The 20,568-nt window shown below is 36.6% G+C and overlaps 1 protein-coding gene across 1 annotated transcript; it reads left to right on the forward strand.

The window, feature by feature from the left end:
• The first annotated feature begins 17,674 nt into the window (after positions 1–17,674).
• LOC145051367 (chitinase CLP-like) lies at positions 17,675–19,067 on the forward strand. Its single transcript, XM_078999391.1, has one exon. The coding sequence runs from the start codon at positions 17,688–17,690 to the stop codon at positions 18,996–18,998; it is 1,311 nt and encodes a 436-aa protein (XP_078855517.1). The 5' UTR covers positions 17,675–17,687; the 3' UTR covers positions 18,999–19,067.
• Positions 19,068–20,568: the final 1,501 nt, after the last annotated feature.

Consider the following 20,568-nt stretch of genomic DNA (forward strand, 5'->3'; position numbering starts at 1 on the left):
CCCGAGGCCATAACCCTAGGTCTTATAGATACGTGCCAGGAGCCACCTCTTGGTCTTCCATGCAAGCATCATAAAGACAACTAGCATATAATTCTACCATTACCAACCAATTAATTGCCAGAGTTCAAAATCTGGCCTTGCATACGGATTGCCAAGGGCCACCCCTGGTCTTCCTATAATACAAAAAACCAAAGGGCCGACATTAGTACCTTCGACCCATAGAACAGTGAGGAGAATCACCTCGATATGCGCATAGATAATCACTGTAGCAACAAATAACTCTACCAACTTTGACTCATTTCCAATTAACTATAGGAAGATGCTTGAGTCAATACCCGATCACAGGGCATAGTCACTTGCAATAGTGACCACCTCACATGAAATGACAATTAGAGGTTCACATAAAATAACGACTAGGGTTAAGTGAGAACACATAACCCATTAAGGACTTAATCAGTTAAGGGTATGACTGATTATGGTTTGACTTAGTCATTCTCGGGTTTAATAATAATCCAATCAATAGGCCAAATACGTGCCTGGTCATTGTCCAAAATAGAGCTTCCTGATTCTAGGGTTTTTTCACATAAAATGATACCTAGGGTTAGTGTTCCACACTTAACCCTTTAATGACTTAATCCATTCATTCCAATATTGCATTAAGTTAATTGTAGAGGATTACTAATTATTATTTTAAGTTTAATTAATAGTTTTAATGCGGGCCCCGACTAACTCCAAGACTAGGGTTTCTTGTCATTAGGGTTTTCAAAACCCTAATTAGGGTTTCCAACTCCTAAGTTACATAATTAGTTAATTAAATAAATATATATGTGTTTATAAATCGGGCACCACCCACTGCCACCTTGAGCAGTGGTGGTCGGCGGCGGTCCACGACGGCAGCCACCACCTCACGACGGTGATGGTGGTTTTCGAGTCAAAATCCGACAACAAGCACCCAATAAATTACTTTATGCAAAAACACACATGTACACATATTAACTCATGGACACAACCACCTAACACGGCGGCTGGTGGCGGCAGAAGGTGGAAAAAAATAGCAACACAGCGGCAACCACCATGGTTGGCTGCCATGGTGGTTCTTCTCCTTTTCCGGCCAGTCAAAAATTCAGACACACACCTCATAACTGAAACACACACACACACACACACACACTCATCAACCAAGAATGAAACACACACAAAAAACACACACAACACCGCCACCCTCGCGATGACAGGCGGTGGTCGGAGGTCGTTAGGGCGACAGTCCGACGAATGGTTGCATCTTAGAGAATAAGTGGAGAAGAGAAGAGGGTTTTATAGTAGAAAAATATAAACACACACACACACAAACATGCAAAAGTGAACACCACGCAGCCACTCACTCACGGTGGTATACGACTGACAGAAGGATTTAGCAACGGGACAACCGTCGGAGCGGCGATGGCGACGGCGGGATGAAGAAGCAGAAGAGCGTTGGGAGTTGGAAGGGATGATGCCATTACCAGAGAGGAAGAGTTCATGGTGGCCACACTTTGTCGATCTTCGCTATCATTGACAACAACAACGGTAGTGTTCGGCTCTCTTAGTGGTTTGCGATGAAAATAAGTGTGACGACGACGGTTGGAAGTGAGGGGGGTATAAGGATGGTGGCTGAAAGAGTGTGTTGTAGGGTTAGGTTTTTTTGGGTGAGTGAGATGCAAGGAGGGTGACGGGCTTAAGTCCTTCTCCCCAACTTAAACTTCATGCCATTTGACGCTTCCAGTCCCTCCATCCCAAAACGCTTTCAAATTAAGTCCCTAATTTACCCTATAGCCCCTTGCTTCCAAGAATCCTTTCAATCCAAGGCCATATGTTTCAATTTAATCTTCACTATCCAAAAATATAGCTTTTAACACCCCAATGTGTACACCCCGCTAATTTTATACAGCTTAGGGCTAAAATAACATATAAAATACATCTCAGAGTTTTTAGGGTTTATTATTTATTTACTTGTTTATCTTATTTATTTTCTTATTTTATTTTAAATGGAATGTTACACTTCTCCCCCACTTAAATTAGATTTCATCCTCGAAATCAGCTCTCGCTTCTACTCTAAGATGCACTTCCCCACAACAATCAAGGTGAACGAATATCTGCAGAATCAATTGGTCCCAAAGCTTCTCGGCCAAACATTGGTGCTCTAATCCCGCACCAAAAATAAGGCATCACTATGATGAAAACTAATTGATCTCAAATTAAACTGAACCACATTCTTACTTTGGTCCGACAACGAAACTAAGCTATCCACTATTAACATTGGGGCTTCCCTGATCAGACAATAACAGACAGGTAAACCCCCAAACTGAGCTCCTAAAACCAAATTGAGCTATCCACTAAGATGTACTTCCCCACAACAATCAAGGTGAACGAATATCCGCAGAATCAATTGGTCCCAAAGCTTCTCGGCCAAACATTGGTGCTCTAATCCAGCACCAAAAATAAGGCATCACTATGATGAAAACTAATTGATCTCAAATTAAACTGAACCACATTCTTACTTTGGTCCGACAACCAAACTGAGTTATCCACTATTAACATTGGGCTTCCCTGATCCGACGATAACAGACAGGTAAACCCCCAAACTGAGCTCCTAAAACCCTAGGGTCTAAGCATAAACACTCCCTACATAAACAATCACAACCAAGACCAATACAAATCAAAGGGAAAATCAAATGGCTGTCGATGTTCTTCTTGCAAAACCGAAAGATTAGCAGTTGCGCAGAAGTCTAGAACTCAAAGAAATCTGAGTGAAAATCGAATCTTGACGCCAAGTATTCCTTCCATGAGGTTCCACTCTCCCCCACTTGAAACATGCTAGAATCTGAGAACATCGTAGTCTATCGATACCCAGAGTAACCCGGACTCTATCGCTTGATCCCCAATCACTGATATCCTAATACATGGTAGGATCTGAATCCACACACCATTCATGCATTCCATAATACATATGATCGAGGACAAATATGATTAATCCATTCATATTAAGAATTCAATCAGAATGGATCTAATAAGATAATTCCATTTATCTAATCATCCAAAATTACAACCGAACCCTGAAACACAACCATAATTACAAATAACTACCAATACTACCAAAACAGCTAACTAGAAGAACTTCCAACTCAAATCTCGGTCCAATGCCTCACCCTTAATCTATCAATTCGAACACTCCTAGAGTTGAGCATACACTCGACCAAACACCCAAGCCGAACATGGTTATGATTGGAACCCCAACCTGGGTCCCGTAGAGCTTGCTATTAAACACCAAGAAGATGCGAACCCAACGTTGGAAAGTTTCCCGAACCCCTAACTTACACACTCCTCAATCTAGATAGCCACTTGGTCCACCTTCCTCCCCAACGGGAATGCGAAACTCATCCTAGTTTCGTACCTGCTTCTGTTCTTGAATACCTAAATGATTCTCCCCACTTCGATTCGACTAAGCTCTTACAGTGCAAAAGATTGGAAGGTTTTCCAATCATTCTTACCCTCCAATGATCGATCTGCTGAGAACCAGCACTTACCAATGCTAGTGTTCCATCACTAACCATCCCAGAAGACCGCACAACCGTGAAGACTAGCTGAACACTTCCCGAATCCCAGCAACACTGCTAACCCCTAGATACTTAAAATGATATAACACTTAGATCTTGAAGTACATAAGACAGATATTCCAGCCAGAACCTTAGTAAAATACTGATGGGTTTTAAGCAAAACATCAATCCTATGGTGTACATGCAAACCCTAATAGCTTTTGGATCTAGTTTGTCTAATGAACATGCAATTGATTATCCAAAGCTATAAATCCTAGATCTATCAAATAAGAACTGAAATAAGGGTTTAGTAATTACCTTTGATTGTTATATTGCAATAACAATCAATTCCTTGCTTTGATTGTCTTCAAAAGCTTAGTGCCTCAAGTGTTGCACCTCTAATGGAGTCACAAACACCACTAAGCAATTTGGATGAAGAGGAGAAGAGAGAAGGCTGCCCAAAACGTCTAGAAACCCTAAAGGAACTCATGTCCACGTTTTTGGGGCTTAAGGGTCCTTTATATACATGTAGGCTATTAGGGTTTACAACTAGGAAACCCTAATCTGGCAGCTTAAGCCCTAAGCAGCCCATGGAAACCTTTAACATATCCCTTGGACGATTTCTAATGGGCTTCCCATAGAATTCGTCCAACCTATATATTATTAGGTGATCCATAGCCCAATTATAATTATCTTATAATTACAATTCTAGTCCCCTAAGTTTAATTAATCTCTTTTAGCCACAAAATTAATTCTTAATTAATTCTTGACTAATATTAATTAAACAATATGATTTCTCCTTTAATATATTATTCTTATAATATATTAATAAATCATAACTAAACCTTTCTCTACTTAATTCATCCTACATATTGCTATGGTGAAGGCAACCCAAAAGGACCATGCTCATAATCGGGTCAAGTACATACCAAAATAGTTATGGACTTAGACACTAATCCAATAGTCTCCCACTTGGATAAGTCTAATAACTATTTTCTGTACGAATTCAGAATCTAGTCAGCAATCGTAGCTTTCAAAAGCCGCTATCAAATCTGATCTTATCAGATAGTGTGTCCTTTAGATAAGAGATCATATATTCCTCCATTCTCTAGATATCGTACAGACATAAGACATGAATTTTAATCATTCTCTCTATACTGTTTCCCGACTTCCGATTTATGACGACTGACAACAGACTACAATTGAACACATCAACTTAGTCCCGGCTTGGCCAAGCGCTTAGGTGTCATCACTAAATCATCAAGAGGCCCATAGATATCGCTTTTATCCCACTTTGGGTAAAAGGAATGGATAAAATTTGACTCAAATGCTCGCTTTCATTTACTAATCGAATCACACACAACAATAAGTTTTATAACACCAAGTTACTGGTGCGTTTAGTTATTATCAATGTGCAACCGACCAACAAATAACAACTCACGCATCTCGGTTTCAAGAATATACAATATTATCATCTCACTAATCACTCGTGATAAAACCATGAAGTGATCCAAGTGAGCGTGGGTTTAATCCAATACTCTAATCTTATCAAAGCACTCATGAACTCTCCAGCAAACTTGTGCTATGTCTTAAACTCTTCAGACAATCTATAGACTCTTCATGACAGTCTTCCTTCATACTTACTTCCAACGTATGACCGACTGTGGAGGTTCGAATAACCCAGTTATTCTGGAAGTCAAAACATGCAAACTAAAACATAACAATAATACTTAATCCTATATGGCCCCAAACTTGTGAGAGTAAATAAAACACTTCTATTTATCCACCATATTGATTACTCATTATTTATCATTTAATGTTTCGGATAATCAACTCATTACTTGAATTACAACAACAATTATCCCATGCTCCAAGCATGCACACTTTGTTTCCTATAGTCCTTAATTTGTGAAATAGATCAATTGAAAAACTTTTCCAATGATGCTCATTTCACAATTCCCAATCCTTGTCATTAGTGTAAAAACACAACATTCTTGCCACTACTAGAATATGTTAGATTCTAACATTTTATGCAACCATCCTTTCACAAAGCCATAGCAAAAAAATCACCAAGACTTGGCTAATGAAATTACAAGGTACTTATCGGAAATTATTACAAGAAAATTCTATAGACGTGATGTCTCTCACTCAAAGTACATTCCTTTGAACATCCTTTTGCATAAAATTTTTCTAATCTAGACATAGACTCTCAATATCCAACTCCCAATATGGAAACATTTTGACATTTGCCATATGACAACTCATTCTTAATAGAATCTTATCTATTCATAATAATGTTGATATGGTCCATCCAATACCATACTTCCAACTACTCACAACTGACCAATCCTCAGCGAACTTTGGATCGTCCTTTGATAGTTGTTTAATTATTTTAGTTAAAACCGATTCTAGTCCTTTTTCCCTCTTAATGCACTAAACCTTTGGAAAATTTTAGAATGGTAAAATATTATAGCATTTGCAATCGATCCTATACACGAAGCGTATGGGACACGATGCATAATGTCTTACATAAAGATATGATAATTTATCAATCTTCTGTCATAATATTTGATGTGTCACGTTCTCACAATTCGAACTATGAAGAGGGACGCCATAATCATAATCGAAATTTGAGAACACACTATGTATCCTTTAACTATATTTATTAAAATTTCTCAATCTAAGCTTTAGATTTTGAAACGAAGTATAATATTCTCTCCCTTAATTATAACAAAACAACTTTTTAACCCATGCAACTTTGCAAATTGAATCTTTGTTTTTCTATAATTAATATTGTTAACTTGCAATACTTTCCATCATAATCATACAAGCATAACACTTATGCTCCAACTATCATGATGATTATTATTATATAAGCATAACACTTATGCTCCTACTAGCTTTGACATGTATTAAAAAAACACCTGAACTTCTAGAAAAACAATGCTAATTGAATTCCACAAAATTCATATTTCTAATACCAGATGCTTCGGTAATCCTTTATCTAAGCTTCTCAAACTTATACACCTTTGCCTTAGACAGCTCATATGTGTGTTTAAACAATTCATAACTTATGTTACTAAGTTCCAAATGTTCAAACTAATTGCCAAATCTCACAATTCGAACTATGGAAAGGGATGTTGTAACCATAATCAAATTTGAGAATACAATTTTCACAATTGCTATCTTCTTAAAATCTCTCTTAGTGAAAGCATTTCCTCACAGTCATTTTCATGAAGGAGGGAATCTTATGACACTTAGATTTTATGGTGTATGAGTTCCTATCCATGTGAATCTGCCAAAACTAAGGTTTGCGACAAATCCAAACTCATATGGACTGAACTTTCTTAATCTTGATTTCTTGCCTTATGGTAACACGAGTGTGCACCATGTCTTCCAAGTAGTTTAGCAACTTATCCTTACATATCAATCTACTTTCCATCGATCAAGGTACTTTGTCTTTATGCATTCAAATGAGAACTCATAGAACTCACATACATAATTAAGTCAATTGGAATGGCATAGAAACAAAATAATGTCAACACGACAGGTTGTAAACCTCAAGTCGTGTGCTAGTGATGATTGATAAGGTTTATTCTTGATTTGTTCTTGAAACTTTTCCAAGATCATTAAAACTCCCACTGACCTCTTGACATATATGATTCTCTTGTCAGAAAACTTTTCTAGAAAAACAAATATTCAAGAGTTAGTGTAGTTCTTATCAAGATAAAACGCTTCACAAATTGGTCTTAATTGGTCTTTGTCTTATCCAAGACATCACAACTTACCAATTTCAAATGTGCAAGAATAAGAAAACTTTTCCAAATTCCACATTTGATGAGTGTTATAAACCTACTTAAGACTTTTCACTCATTGTCACAATCTTGGAGTATGACTCTAAGACTTGATATTCGAACGAAGTATGATTGACTTTTTGATTTAACCATTTCTACATATCTCGATTCCTCTTCTTAAACATGCAAATGCACTAAGACTCACTTAGAGGATCTATTGAGATATGGTTCTTAATCATAAAACACAATAAAAGGTACTCTTCCTTCTTCTTAGAATGGAGAAACTTTTATCTTTCTGCCTTCTTGATTCTTCTTATTCGTTCTGCCATTAATTGAAACCTTTCCAATCAACTCAAAATTAAACTTAATCTTATAAGTATAATCATATTTACTAAACTTTAGTAAATCATGACGAATATCTTTATCACTTTTGTGGCGGAATTGATCAACACACAACCTCGTGTACTCGATCTCCTAGTCCTTCACTTGACACTTTGTCAAAGAATTATTCTAATTTCCAAATATGAAGTCTCTTATTCATCACACAACCAAGTTGTATGATTCCAAGTTTCTATCCAATTCAAACTTGGGTGATGAGAAACTCTCCCTATTTGGTAAATTCTTGACATCTTCACAAATAACATAATTAAAAATCAAATCCATTATTGCTAATAATAGAAACCTTCAAACATCAATTTTTCATACACACCATTGTAAGGATAAATAAATAAGACAAAATCAAAATTTATTTTATTGCGAAAAAACTTGTCCTTACAATGCAGTTCAACTGAAAAACTATGTTATTACATATTTCTTAGCAATCTATTCTAACTCCAAGTAGTAGCTCAAGAATCCAATCTTCAAGCAATGCGATCAAAATCCACTTCTTCATGAATAGATTCAGCTCACTTCTTCCCTTAAGCTTCCTCTCTTTTTTTCGATCCTACAAAACATCAAAATATAATCTTATCACATCATGTATTAAGAATCTAGAATAGGAACTTAAAAGAGTTAGTTAATGGATTTTACCTGAAGCAGAGCCATACGTCTTGACTCTCCCATCTCTTAGATCTCTCAGGTAGTTTGGGCAGCTTCGTCTCCAATGCCCCTTCTCTTGGCAATAAAAGCAAATGGACTCCTTTGGCACAACACATCGGACAATCACAGACTTAGTTCTTTCTGGACTTCCAATGTTTCCAGTATCCATTGAAGTTTGGGAGTTTGATTCACCAGACAAATTTGCTTGACCAGCACGCCAAATTATTGCTGATTTAGCAGCTATAAGCAAATGGATGAGATCAATGAGGGTCACATCGTGATCCATCATATAGTACTCTCTAACGAACTCAATATATGATTCAGGAAGTGACTAAAGAACCCAGTCAACAACCAACTCACTTGAAATCTCGACACCCAACATGCTTAACCTATCAATGTGTGACTTCATCTCTAAGACGTGTGCACACACATACTTTCCATCTTCATGCTTAATTGCCAATAGGGCTTGAGTGAGCTTGAAATTTTCAAGCCTTTGAACTTGTGGGGTAGGGAGAACAATTGGAGGAGGTGGAGGAAGTGAAGCATGATCTCTTGTTCCTCGATCATATCGTGGAACATCATCTTTATTTGGAAAGCTTGTTCCATGGGATTTGGGAAGACCATGACTGTCAGAACAAGACATCTACAAAACGGGAGGAAATTCAAGTTAAGTTGATTAGAATCCTTGATGTAACACCCAAATGAAACATCAAGGCTAGGATCCAACACAATACTCTACAACCTAGAAAAGGGATGCCGTAATCTAGTCGCAGAATATTTGAAGGTAGGTAAATGACGATTTACCAATGTCCACCATGAAAAACGAAAAGGAAGTTTAAGTTTTAAATGAATTGAAACTCCTAGATCTTTTGAGATTCATTGAAATTTTCAATGGCATGTTTAATCTCGATTATGCCCTACTATTTGTGACTGGGATGCCGAGGATCACAAACAAGGTGTGAATAACCATACGAATCACGTGGTGCACCCGATGCTACTATCACCTAATCAATGTGTCGGTTAGCCACACACGCTCCATTGATCTATGATAAACATTGAGCCACCCTTCGCCACCAATGTCATCCCCAAATTAGTGTGTCGGTTAACCACACACGCTCCACTAATGTTTGACAAGGGTACGAAGTGTAATTCCATGGATTAGCATACAATTTCACATTTTGCCTAAAGTAACTATGATTTGGGAATTTGTATAAGCATTTATTTACTTTGTACTTCATTATACTTATAATGGAAGATTTCTGTCCTATCCTACCCGTTCGGCTAACGACCCTCCACTAGTCAAGAGTGCGGTGGGTAAGAGTGGATGCCCATTCAATCGCCATTTTATAGACAATTTCCTTAAACACCCTTTATAGACCAGCTTCGTGAATGAGGTCTACTAACGGTAAGACTGACTGTTTACTCATACATATATATAATATTAGACTTTTAATGTTATATATATAGTATAGGGTGTATTTTACACTTTTAAAATACTAGATGGTTCAATTTAGTAAATTATACTTTTAATTTAATTAAATGTAAACCAAAACTTTATGGGTTTATTAAATCACTTTTAATTATACACTTTAATTAATTAATAAACCCATAAGGGTGTGATTTGAACTTTTTCAAATTACTAGGGTTTTTAGAATTTAACATTTCAAAATTAAACTTTTAATCAACTTTTAAATTCCAAAACTTGATGGCAAGTTTTGAAACCTTTCAAAACATTAGGGTTTAACTTATTTAAATTTCAAAACAAAATCTTTAAGTTCAAATTTAAACTATAAAACCTAAAGGGTGCAAATTGAAACTTTTTCACAAGATAATTCAAATCTAAATTACAAATAATCAATATTTATCTAATAAAACAAAAGATTATGTAAATTTGACAATTATCTTCAATTTTGGTAAGGATATTCACCCAAAATCAATAAAAATTGGATTTTATGAATTAAAAACGTTTACGGTAAGTATCCCAAGCCAAAACAGCAAGAAAATCGTGAAAACAGCCTGCCAGACCCGCAGACTCGTTGAGTCTGGTCCTGGACTCGTCGAGTACAGTCAACTCGGCGAGTTCACCAAGTGACTTGGCGAGTCAGGCATGCAGAAGCCAAAAAATTTCGATTTTCAGTCAAATTTCGATCAATTTAGCATCAGATTCACTAGGAAACAGCCCTAGGCTTTTATACCATTGATGGGTTTTAAGCAAAACATCAATCCTATGGTGTACATGCAAACCCTAATAACTTTTGGATCTAGTTTGTCTAATGAACATGCAATTGATTATCCAAAGCTATAAATCCTAGATCTATCAAATAAGAACTGAAATAAGGGTTTAGTAATTACCTTTGATTGTTATATTGCAATAACAATCAATTCCTTGCTTTGATTGGCTTCAAAAGCTTACTGAAATAAGGAACTCATGTCCACGTTTTTGGGGCTTAAGGGTGCTTTATATACATGTAGGCTATTAGGGTTTACAACGAGGAAACCCTAATCTGGCTGCTTAAGCCCTAAGCAGCCCATGGACACCTTTAACATATCCCTTGGACGATTTCTAATGGGCTTCCCATAGAATTCGTCCAACCTATATATTATTAGGTGATCCATAGTCCAATTATAATTATCTTATAATTACAACTCCAGTCCCCTAAGTTTAATTAATCTCTTTTAGCCACAAAATTAATTCTTAATTAATTCTTGACTAATATTAATTAAACAATATGATTTCTCCTTTAATATATTATTCTTATAATATATTAATAAATCATAATTAAACCTTTCTCTCCTTAATTCATCCTACATATTGCTATGGTGAAGGTAACCCAAAAGGACCATGCTCATAATCGGGTCAAGTACATACCAAAATAGTTATGGACTTAGACACTAATCCAACAAAGAGCACTTCCCTTGGCACCCCAAAAGCCAATCCAAGCTCAAATGCTAAACCACTGAATCCTGGCGACATTGGATAACTAACCCGCTGAATCCTGACCACAACCTTTCACACAATGCCCCTAAATCGATCTCGACTACAAACCAAGATAATACCAAACACTCCGAACCCGCTATAAAAGAAAATACCCTTCCCTAAACCACTAAAGATTCCAAGCATTCAAATGGCATATAACATTTCTTGAAGATATAACCCAAACATAAGTAGAGAAATAAACCAGAGGTCACTTATCCAAACCGATGCAAGATTCCAAACAACAAAATACAAATAAAACAAAAAAAAATATACATACCCGCAACATCGCCTACTGGAGTCCTGACCTCCTCTGTCTGACACTATAAAGTCCGACTCCTCCCTGCTAGGGCTCCTGCCCTACCCTCTCGTCCATCAGTGATTCTCAAAGTAGCCAGAGCGGGCGCACTCACTGCTCCTCCCGACAACATCGGACAATTGGCCTTCTTGTGGCCCACATGATTGCAGTGAAAACATAACGGGCTTGCCCCCTGAGGACAATTCTTGCTGACATGACCAACTTTGCCACACTTGTATCAACCTAAACCTATGGAACGATGAACTCCATCGTGCAGTTTTCCGCATGTGCTGCACTGACCCTGGGCCCTAATGGCCTCTCAAATGCTGATTAGAAGTCTTGGGTCTCTTCCTGGGACCCTCCACTATGTGCACCTGATCTAATCCCCTCTTCCCGAGGTGCTCCAAATCGATCTCCCGTTCCCGGGCTCTAGTAATCATATCATTCAGGGCCTTGCACCCTGAAATACTCATAAAGTCCCTGATGTCATCCTGCAACATATCGTTATATCTCACCTTCTTTATTTCCTCATCTACTATGTATTGCGGTACCAATAAAGCCCTCTCCCGGAACTTGGCAATGATCTCTGCCACAGTCTCAGTAGTCTGGAGGAGATCCAGAAACTTTCGTGCTAACTACTGCACCTCAATCGCCGTAGCAAACTCATCTCGGAACCTGGTCGAGAAGTCATCCCATGACATACCATCAACAACATCATCACCCAACTCATTTCCAACCTCTTCCCACCAATCTCGTGTCCGGTCCTTCAATAGGCAGGAAACATATCTAACCTTCGTCTCCTCAGGGAAAAAAACTCGTCAGGAACGCGCTAGCTATATCCGCTAGCCACCTCCTGCTGACTATGGGATCCTTCTCCTCATGGAGTGCAGGAGCTCTAAACGCATAGAACTCACAGAAGGATAGAGTGCAAGCTCTGATGATAGTCATAACCTCATCACGAAACATGCTTAAGCGCTCCTCTGAAATCTCCGAAACTCTACGAGAAATCTACGAAGAGATGAACTCCCGCATCTGCTCGCTGATTGACTTAGAACCCGCACCTGAACCATAACTAAAACAAGAACCACCTCCCTGAGTGCTCATCTTCAAACTGAAATACAACATGCCAAAGATCAAAACATTCCCAAAAATTCTCCTCTCATAAGCTTCTTAGATTCCCAAGTCTCTAACCGATTCGAGTATCGATCCTATGTTTTCAGTAGTATGGGCCGAATGCACCAAAACTCACTAAACCACACCACTAAACTCACTGAATCCTATCCTAGGCAATCCTAGGTTCCTGACCTCACCCAACCCTCAACTGGTGAAGGACTCCCACCAATGTTGACTAGCTTCCTCATGAATATAGTCACATGAAACAGAGATCACATAACCATTCAAGTAAAAAACTCAACCCTAGAACAGTTGGACTCAAATAATAGTTGTGCAATATGGTCAAATCTATCACTCTAAGATTATTTAACCTATGGCACATGTGACTTAGCATATTCACTTAGCAGTCAATTCACCTCACTAAGATTCCCATAAAGTAGAAAGCACAAAGCAAGCAACATTAAGGCAACGAAAAATCTAACAAAAATACACCAATCAAGCCATTCTATCCACTCATATGGAATCAATACTAGCATGCAATTCTAAAACTTATACAATCAGGCACATAAAAAGGCAACTCTCCTATCATATAATACTTAGTAGATCCTTAGCCTAATCTAGCATGCAATTCCCATAATCATAGCGTATATTATAATAAACATGTATTGGTATTCTGGGAACCACTTACTTGAGCTCGACCGATTGCACGCATCATACCCCTTTCTTTGATTAGAAGTTCCTTTTTAGTTAAATGTTTATTTTATAAAAATTTCACCAAACCCTCAGTTTGAATTCAGGCACACCTGAGAGTATGCCTGAATCTCTCAAACCAAGGCTCTGATACCAACTTGTAACATCCCAAAAATTAAGGATAAAAAATTTTCATTTTTATTATATTCAAAACATAGATGTAACTAGATCCAAACATTTAAAAACATTTATAAGTAACACAATTATCAGAGTTAAATCCCAAAATCACATATTGTGGAAAACACGGGTGTATGCGCTGTGATCAAGCCGGGCCCTACGCTTTCGAACTGGAAATACCTGAAACGAAAACCACAACCTGTAAGCACGAATCTTAGTGAGTTCCCCAAATACCATATACCATACATATCAAACGAGCCTTACATAACATACATAATCATGAGCCATACATATCACACAAAACATAATCAATCAGAGTGCTATGTGCTAACCATAGTCTTGCCATTATGCCACGAGCCGCCTCGTGGTCTTCATTGCCAGGCCGGGGGCCACAAGCCTGGGTCTTACATGCAAGTGCCTAAGTCCCCATCTCTAACTTAAACTTCATGCCATTTGACGCTTCTAGTCTCTCCATCCTAAAATGCTTTCAAATTAAGTCTGTAATTTACCCTATAGCCCCTTGCTTCCAAAAATCCTTTCAATACAAGGCCATATGTTTCAATTTAACCTTCAATATCCAAAAATATAACTTATAAAACCCCGAATGTGTACACCCCACTAATTTTATACGGATTAGGGCTTAAATAAAATATAAAATACATCTCAGAGTTTTCAGGGTTTAGTATTTATTTATTTGTTTATCTTATTTATTTCTTAATTTATTTTATTTTAAACGAAACGTTACGAATTTTGAGACAGTAATATCTTATAATCTTAAAATGGATATATATATATATATATATGTATGTATATATATATATATATATATATATATATATATATATATATATATATATGAGTTGTAGTTTCCAAGTCGGTTGGGCATTGATAATATGTTAATGCATCAGTAACTTGATGTTATAAAATGTATTGTCATGCATGATTTGGTGAGTAAATGGTGCAAGCATACAATTCAAAGTTTATTTGTTTCTTTTGCCTTAACAGGGAAAGCAATATCTTTGGGCCCCTCAGTGATTTGGTGTTGACTTATATTGTCAGGCCCGACCAGGACTAAATGGATGTGTTTAATTAAATGTTTTATGTTATTACAAATCAAAAATCGGGAAACAAAGTATTAGACAATGAGATTGATTATATTCCATGTATCATGTTCGAATGATATCTTGCCGAATAGAGTATTATATGATCACTTATCTTAGGACACGTAACTGACTGGGTCAGAGTTCGACAACGACTTTTAGAAGCTACAATTTGATGATCGATTCAGAAGTGTACTAACAATTACCATTATAGACTTATCCAAGTAGGAGACTGTTGGATTAGGTGTCTAAGCCATAAATAAAATTGGTATATACTTGAATTGATAGTAACACAGTCCTTTTGGGTTGCCCTCAAACCTAGCAATTGGACATGATGATATTAGAGAGATAGATTAATTTATTATGTGAATAATAAATTAAATAAATAGTTTATTAATATGTTATGAAAATAAAATATTAATTATAAATCATATTATTTAATTAATAATTAATTGTAATTAATTTTGGGATTAATTGGAAGATTGTTATGTTATGTCTTAATAGTTGAGAAAGGAAGACTGTAAAACCTCTAGGAAGAGGTGGACTAAAATCTCTAGGGAAACCCTATGAGATTTCGTCCAAGGCCACTTGGACAAGGGGTTTTGGGTTACTAAAGGATCTAGAGCATATCTCTTTAAACCTTAGCTTTGACACGTTTCCTTAACTATATAAGGAGCCTCCTAGTCCTTAAGTTCATCCCATGCCTTCCCTCCACAAGCCTTGAACCAAATTCCATCATCTCTCCTAATTCATTCTCTTGCTAGTTTGAGTGTGTTTTCATTAGAGGCACAATACTTGTGGTGCTTGCTTCCAAGAGATCTTCAAGAGGAATTCTAGTTGTTTACTATAGCAACTAAAATGTATGTAATCTTAAAACCTTCTAATGTTAATTTCAAAAATTACCTAGGGTTTGCAAGTTTCTTTTCGACCTTTGTATTGTAAAAAACAGATAAAAAAATGATATGATTCAACCTCAGACCCATTTGAATGTAGCAGATAACAGTGGGGCTCGAGAATTGATGTGTATTCGAATCATAGGAGCTAGCAATCGCCGATATGCTCATATTGGTGACGTTATTGTTGCTGTGATCAAAGACGCAGTTCCAAACATGCCTCTAGAAAGATCAGAAGTGGTCAGAGCTGTAATTGTCCGTACTTGTAAAGAACTTAAACGTGACAACGGTATGATAATACGATATGATGACAATGCCGCAGTTGTGATTGATCAAGAAGGAAATCCAAAAGGAACGCTCTTAGTTGTAAGCTCAACAGAAAAAACTTAATCTTGTTTTAGGTTGCATACACACTTAAGAGTTTTTGATTTTGTTTGTTATGCGTAAAACCCATCAATAACAACATGAATGTTTGTTTTGATATCTTCAACTGTAAAATATATACATGTAAATTGGAAACCGGAAAAAATATATTGGAAATTTTATAATTTTTTGTTATTTGTATGATGATGCGGTTTATTTTGAATGGTGCATTTTGTTTCATAATGTGTAAATATTTAATGGTGCGAAACATCTTAAGGAGCAGACTGATATTTATTGGTGTGACATATTATTGATGCGAGTGAGATTTAATTGGTGCGGTATCTGGACATTCCATGAGTCCGTTAATTAGCAGCCATGTTTTGAAAACCGGACCGAACCGGCCGGTTCGACCGGTTCAACCGGGAACCGGTCCTGGATCCGGTTCTTAAAGGCCAAAAAACCGATATTCGTGTGAACCGGTGAAAACCAGTGAAAACCGGTCGAACCGGTAAAAACCGGTCCGGTTGAACCGGTAAAACCGGTCAAAACCGGAAATTTTAAAAAAATATTTATTTTTTTCATTTTTTGTAATTTTTATGTAATTAAATATAATTATGACATCATCCGGTTTTTCTGGTTTTTGAGACCGGTCCAATCGGTTGGACCACTTGAACCATCGAACCAGTAAGACGATCGGTTCAGTCTCCGGTCCGGTTTTCAAAACCTTGATTAGTAGAGTGATTTTACTTTTCCGCTCAAAGAAACCACATCATTAAATGATAATATTTAATAATGTATGGACGTAAACTCGTATCAATTAATCATTTTAACCGCATCAACAAATATATTCTTTACTAATGTTAAAAAAACTAAATAATCATGCTTAACGTGGAAATATTTATTTATGTTTTTTACAACTACGGAAATTGCATTAAACAACTAGGAAGCAGGTAAAATAAATTACAACCATAAATAGGAAAACATCAAACTTTCCAATTAAGAGAATTGAGATTGACTCATGCTTGAACCGCTTGCATGTAATAAGTTGACACTATCATGAGTTGTCTTCAAATAGGAGCTGATCATTATCTTTTTTGAAAACAACTGCATTCGTTTATGTATATATGTATATTTGCTGATGATTATCTTTTTTAAATTAGTCCAACGTAATTAGATCAAACGCCATGATCATAGAGAAAAAAGAAAGTCTTTTGCGCCTATATAAAAGAGAGCTATGCGACTGCTTCAAAAACTTTTCATCGAGATCCCAGTTCCACGTTTTCGGCGACTTTATCGGTAGAATCACGTATTTAGTTGGTTCATGTGGCCAACATCTAAACCTTACAAGGCAAGATTGTGGGTCATGGCTTTTTAAGTTCCCCATACTCACGTATATACGGATATTAGTTAGATAATAAACTATATTGTAATAATACGTGTAATCGCTCTCTAGCATTCATTTCTTCGATAAGGCCAACATACCCTGAACAAATGGCTACGTACAATTAACTATTCCAAATTATATATGATTATAAGTTAATTATAACCTAGAAATACAGAATAAAATTAAAAGTCGGTTAGCAAAAATGCATTTGCATGCTTCACATATCTATATATAGAACTGTTATATTCCGATTCAGAAACCACAGATGAGATTATAGAAACACTCAAAAAAATGCATTTGCTTATACAACTAACTGTTATGGTGGTAGCCTTCATCTCTCATGAACATAAAGGCGTAGCACAATATGTACAACCTTACACTTCCATAGTTGTTCCAGTAATCAAACATACCGATGCTGCTAAGCCTCTCTATAGCGTTCAGATCATGACATCATTTGCAAACTCACAATACATGAAAGCAAACTTCCTTATAGACATCGACGCTCCACTCATATGGCACGATTGCATCCTCAAGTGGAACATTTCCCCTGGTAGTTGCCCCAGTAATACGCTTTGCACATCTCCTGTTTCTTGCGAAGAAGATTATTGCACAGATGTCCGAACTACTTATTCAAACGAAAATCCTTCCTGCCCTCCGATGACCAACAGTTCGACGTTACCTGGTTGGGGACACTGTACCTGTCCGGTCAACGTGGTGGACCCGGTTACCGGAGTTTGTGTCCAAGCTTTGCTCAACTATGATGATTTCACTGTTAACACAAGTAATGGTAGAAATGTTTTCTCTGGTTTGTATGGTCCTTCTCCCAACGCTGCATGTGCTCCTACTTCATCGTTTGAATCATTCCCAGTAAATGTTACTGGCGTCATGGCATTTTCCTCTTCACCTTATGCGTTACCGGCTTATTTATACCAACCACTTAAGAAAATTTTAGCTTTATGTTTGCCTAGCAACTCGTCTGCTCCTGGGGTTCTATTCTTTGGAACTGGTCCTTATTCCCTACTTCCCCACTCGGATGTCGACTTAAGGAGTTTACTTTGTTATACTCCTTTACTAAAACAGCCAGATTCTTTTGGATATTTTATCGATGTCAAATCCATTGTAATTAAGCATGTATCTATCGACATTCCTGAGCATACAACTAGCAAGTTTAGCACAACCGAGGCATACACCACTCTTAGAACTGACATCTATAATCGTGTGATTCAGACATTTTCGATGGCCACAATAGGAATCCCTCATGCAAAGCCAGTCGCACCATTCACGCTCTGTTTTAGGACCTTTAACATTGGCATCAGAGTGGGATTAATGTTTCCTGACATGGATTTCAGTCTCCCGGATGGGAAGAAGTGGACTATATCCCCCACTAACTCAATGAAACAAATAACGAAAGATGTGGTGTGTCTGGCGATTGTAGACGGAGGTGTTGCAAGTGAACATGCAATTGTGATTGGAACTTTTCAGTTCGAGGATAACTTTATAGTATTTGATTTAGAGAATTCGACTTTGGGGTTTAGCTCATCGCTGTTGGGTGAGCAGACTTCATGTGCCAACTTCAACTTCACGCTCACAGATAGCACTTGAAGCTGTTTCTATAAAGGGCGTATGCATTCATCAATAGTTTTTTTTCCCAATAAACTGCTTCTTTTTCAATCGTTTGCCAGGTAAAAAGCATAACCCTATACATAAAAAAAAATGTGATACATAAGTCGGTTTTTTTTAAGGATACACTTTAATTGATTTTTATAGTATTTTTTGATAATCCATACAATTCTATTATTTCTTTTTTATAAAATGCATCTTTACAAAACTTTAATAGAACGTTACAAAATGTAATTTAAAGTAAATATTTAAGAATTAAAACTTTTGTTTTTCCCATTGAAGAGTTCAATATTCATTGAACTCCAAATCCATTGAATCCCAATGTAAAATCTTATAATGGTAGAATTTCATCCATTCAATGACGCGTTGACTTGTCATCTCATTTAGTTCTCCTATTAAACTCATCATTGTGGATGCTTTAAGAATAAAGAAAAAATCAATATGTATAACGAGTGATGATGATTTCGAAAGATTTCTCGCTCTTTTCTTACGAATATTAATCCAAAAAGAGATAGAATTTGAAGGTCATATGCAATATAAACCTTTGGACCAAGTCACATTTATTATTAAGAATAGGGCCGTTTTCAATTTACTTTACAAAATGGGTTTACAAAATGGGGCATTTGCTTTTTGCTTGCAAATGCTTGGCTGATTTCATTCAAAACCTTTATTGTAGAGTTATATAAATTAGAAGGAATTCGGTTGCGCCGTCGGCGCTGGTTTGAACAATGTTACAAGATAAAAAGCTGGAAATAATTTTTTGAAAATGACATTAAAAGCTATATAAATAGAATTTGTTTACGTTGCAATTATCCATTACACTCCATGATAGAATTTAAACAAAAAGAAAAACATTAACATGGTGAACAATAGAAAATTTAAAAAATACGAAGAACGTAATCGTCCATTCTATTCCATTTGGCAACGGAATGAATAATTCAATTCCTTCCTTCATTCCATTCTTCTTGGAGAGCTACCACTATAAAAAATACCCAATAAAGCATAGCAACCCTCGAGCATTGATTTCTTGCTTGAACAGGAGACCTAAATTTTGATGATGGCTGAAAGGACGTCATTAGACATAAGCAATGTGTACGATTCAAAAAAAAAATTTGTTTTTGTTTTTTTTGTGTTACTAAAATTAGGTAATGGTACATGAGTCTTCGGATAGATCATCGCATCTCATTAATGGTTATTGATGAGCAACTCCCGACATCCGACGACTCTTCACCAAATTCTTTGAAAATCGATTACTTATTCCATTTTCCGACCAAAACACCACCTACATCCAGAGGATGAAAATCAAATATCAACTTTAGGGAACGTATTATGAATAAATAAATAAATATTCATGTACCAGAAACATCATGGTAGAAGGGATTTTTTATACATTACCATCTAACTTCACATTTTTTTTCTTATCTTACCTTGAGGTAACTGGGGGTTCTACTTAATGGCTGATTTGGCATATCTTACTTGACATGTAGATTGCTTAGTTAGCATAAGCTTCTTCTTCATCAAATTCTTACATTTATCAAATATAGATAGACTT

The sequence above is a fragment of the Lactuca serriola genome, chromosome 5 (assembly GCF_051521515.1).
Source record: "Lactuca serriola cultivar US96UC23 chromosome 5, Lser_US96UC23_V15, whole genome shotgun sequence".
Classification (NCBI taxonomy): domain Eukaryota; kingdom Viridiplantae; phylum Streptophyta; class Magnoliopsida; order Asterales; family Asteraceae; genus Lactuca; species Lactuca serriola.

Bases quoted from the DNA above. Each gene is read 5' to 3' on its own strand.
- LOC145051367 (XM_078999391.1), top strand. From the start codon at position 17,688: ATGCATTTGCTTATACAACTAACTGTTATGGTGGTAGCCTTCATCTCT.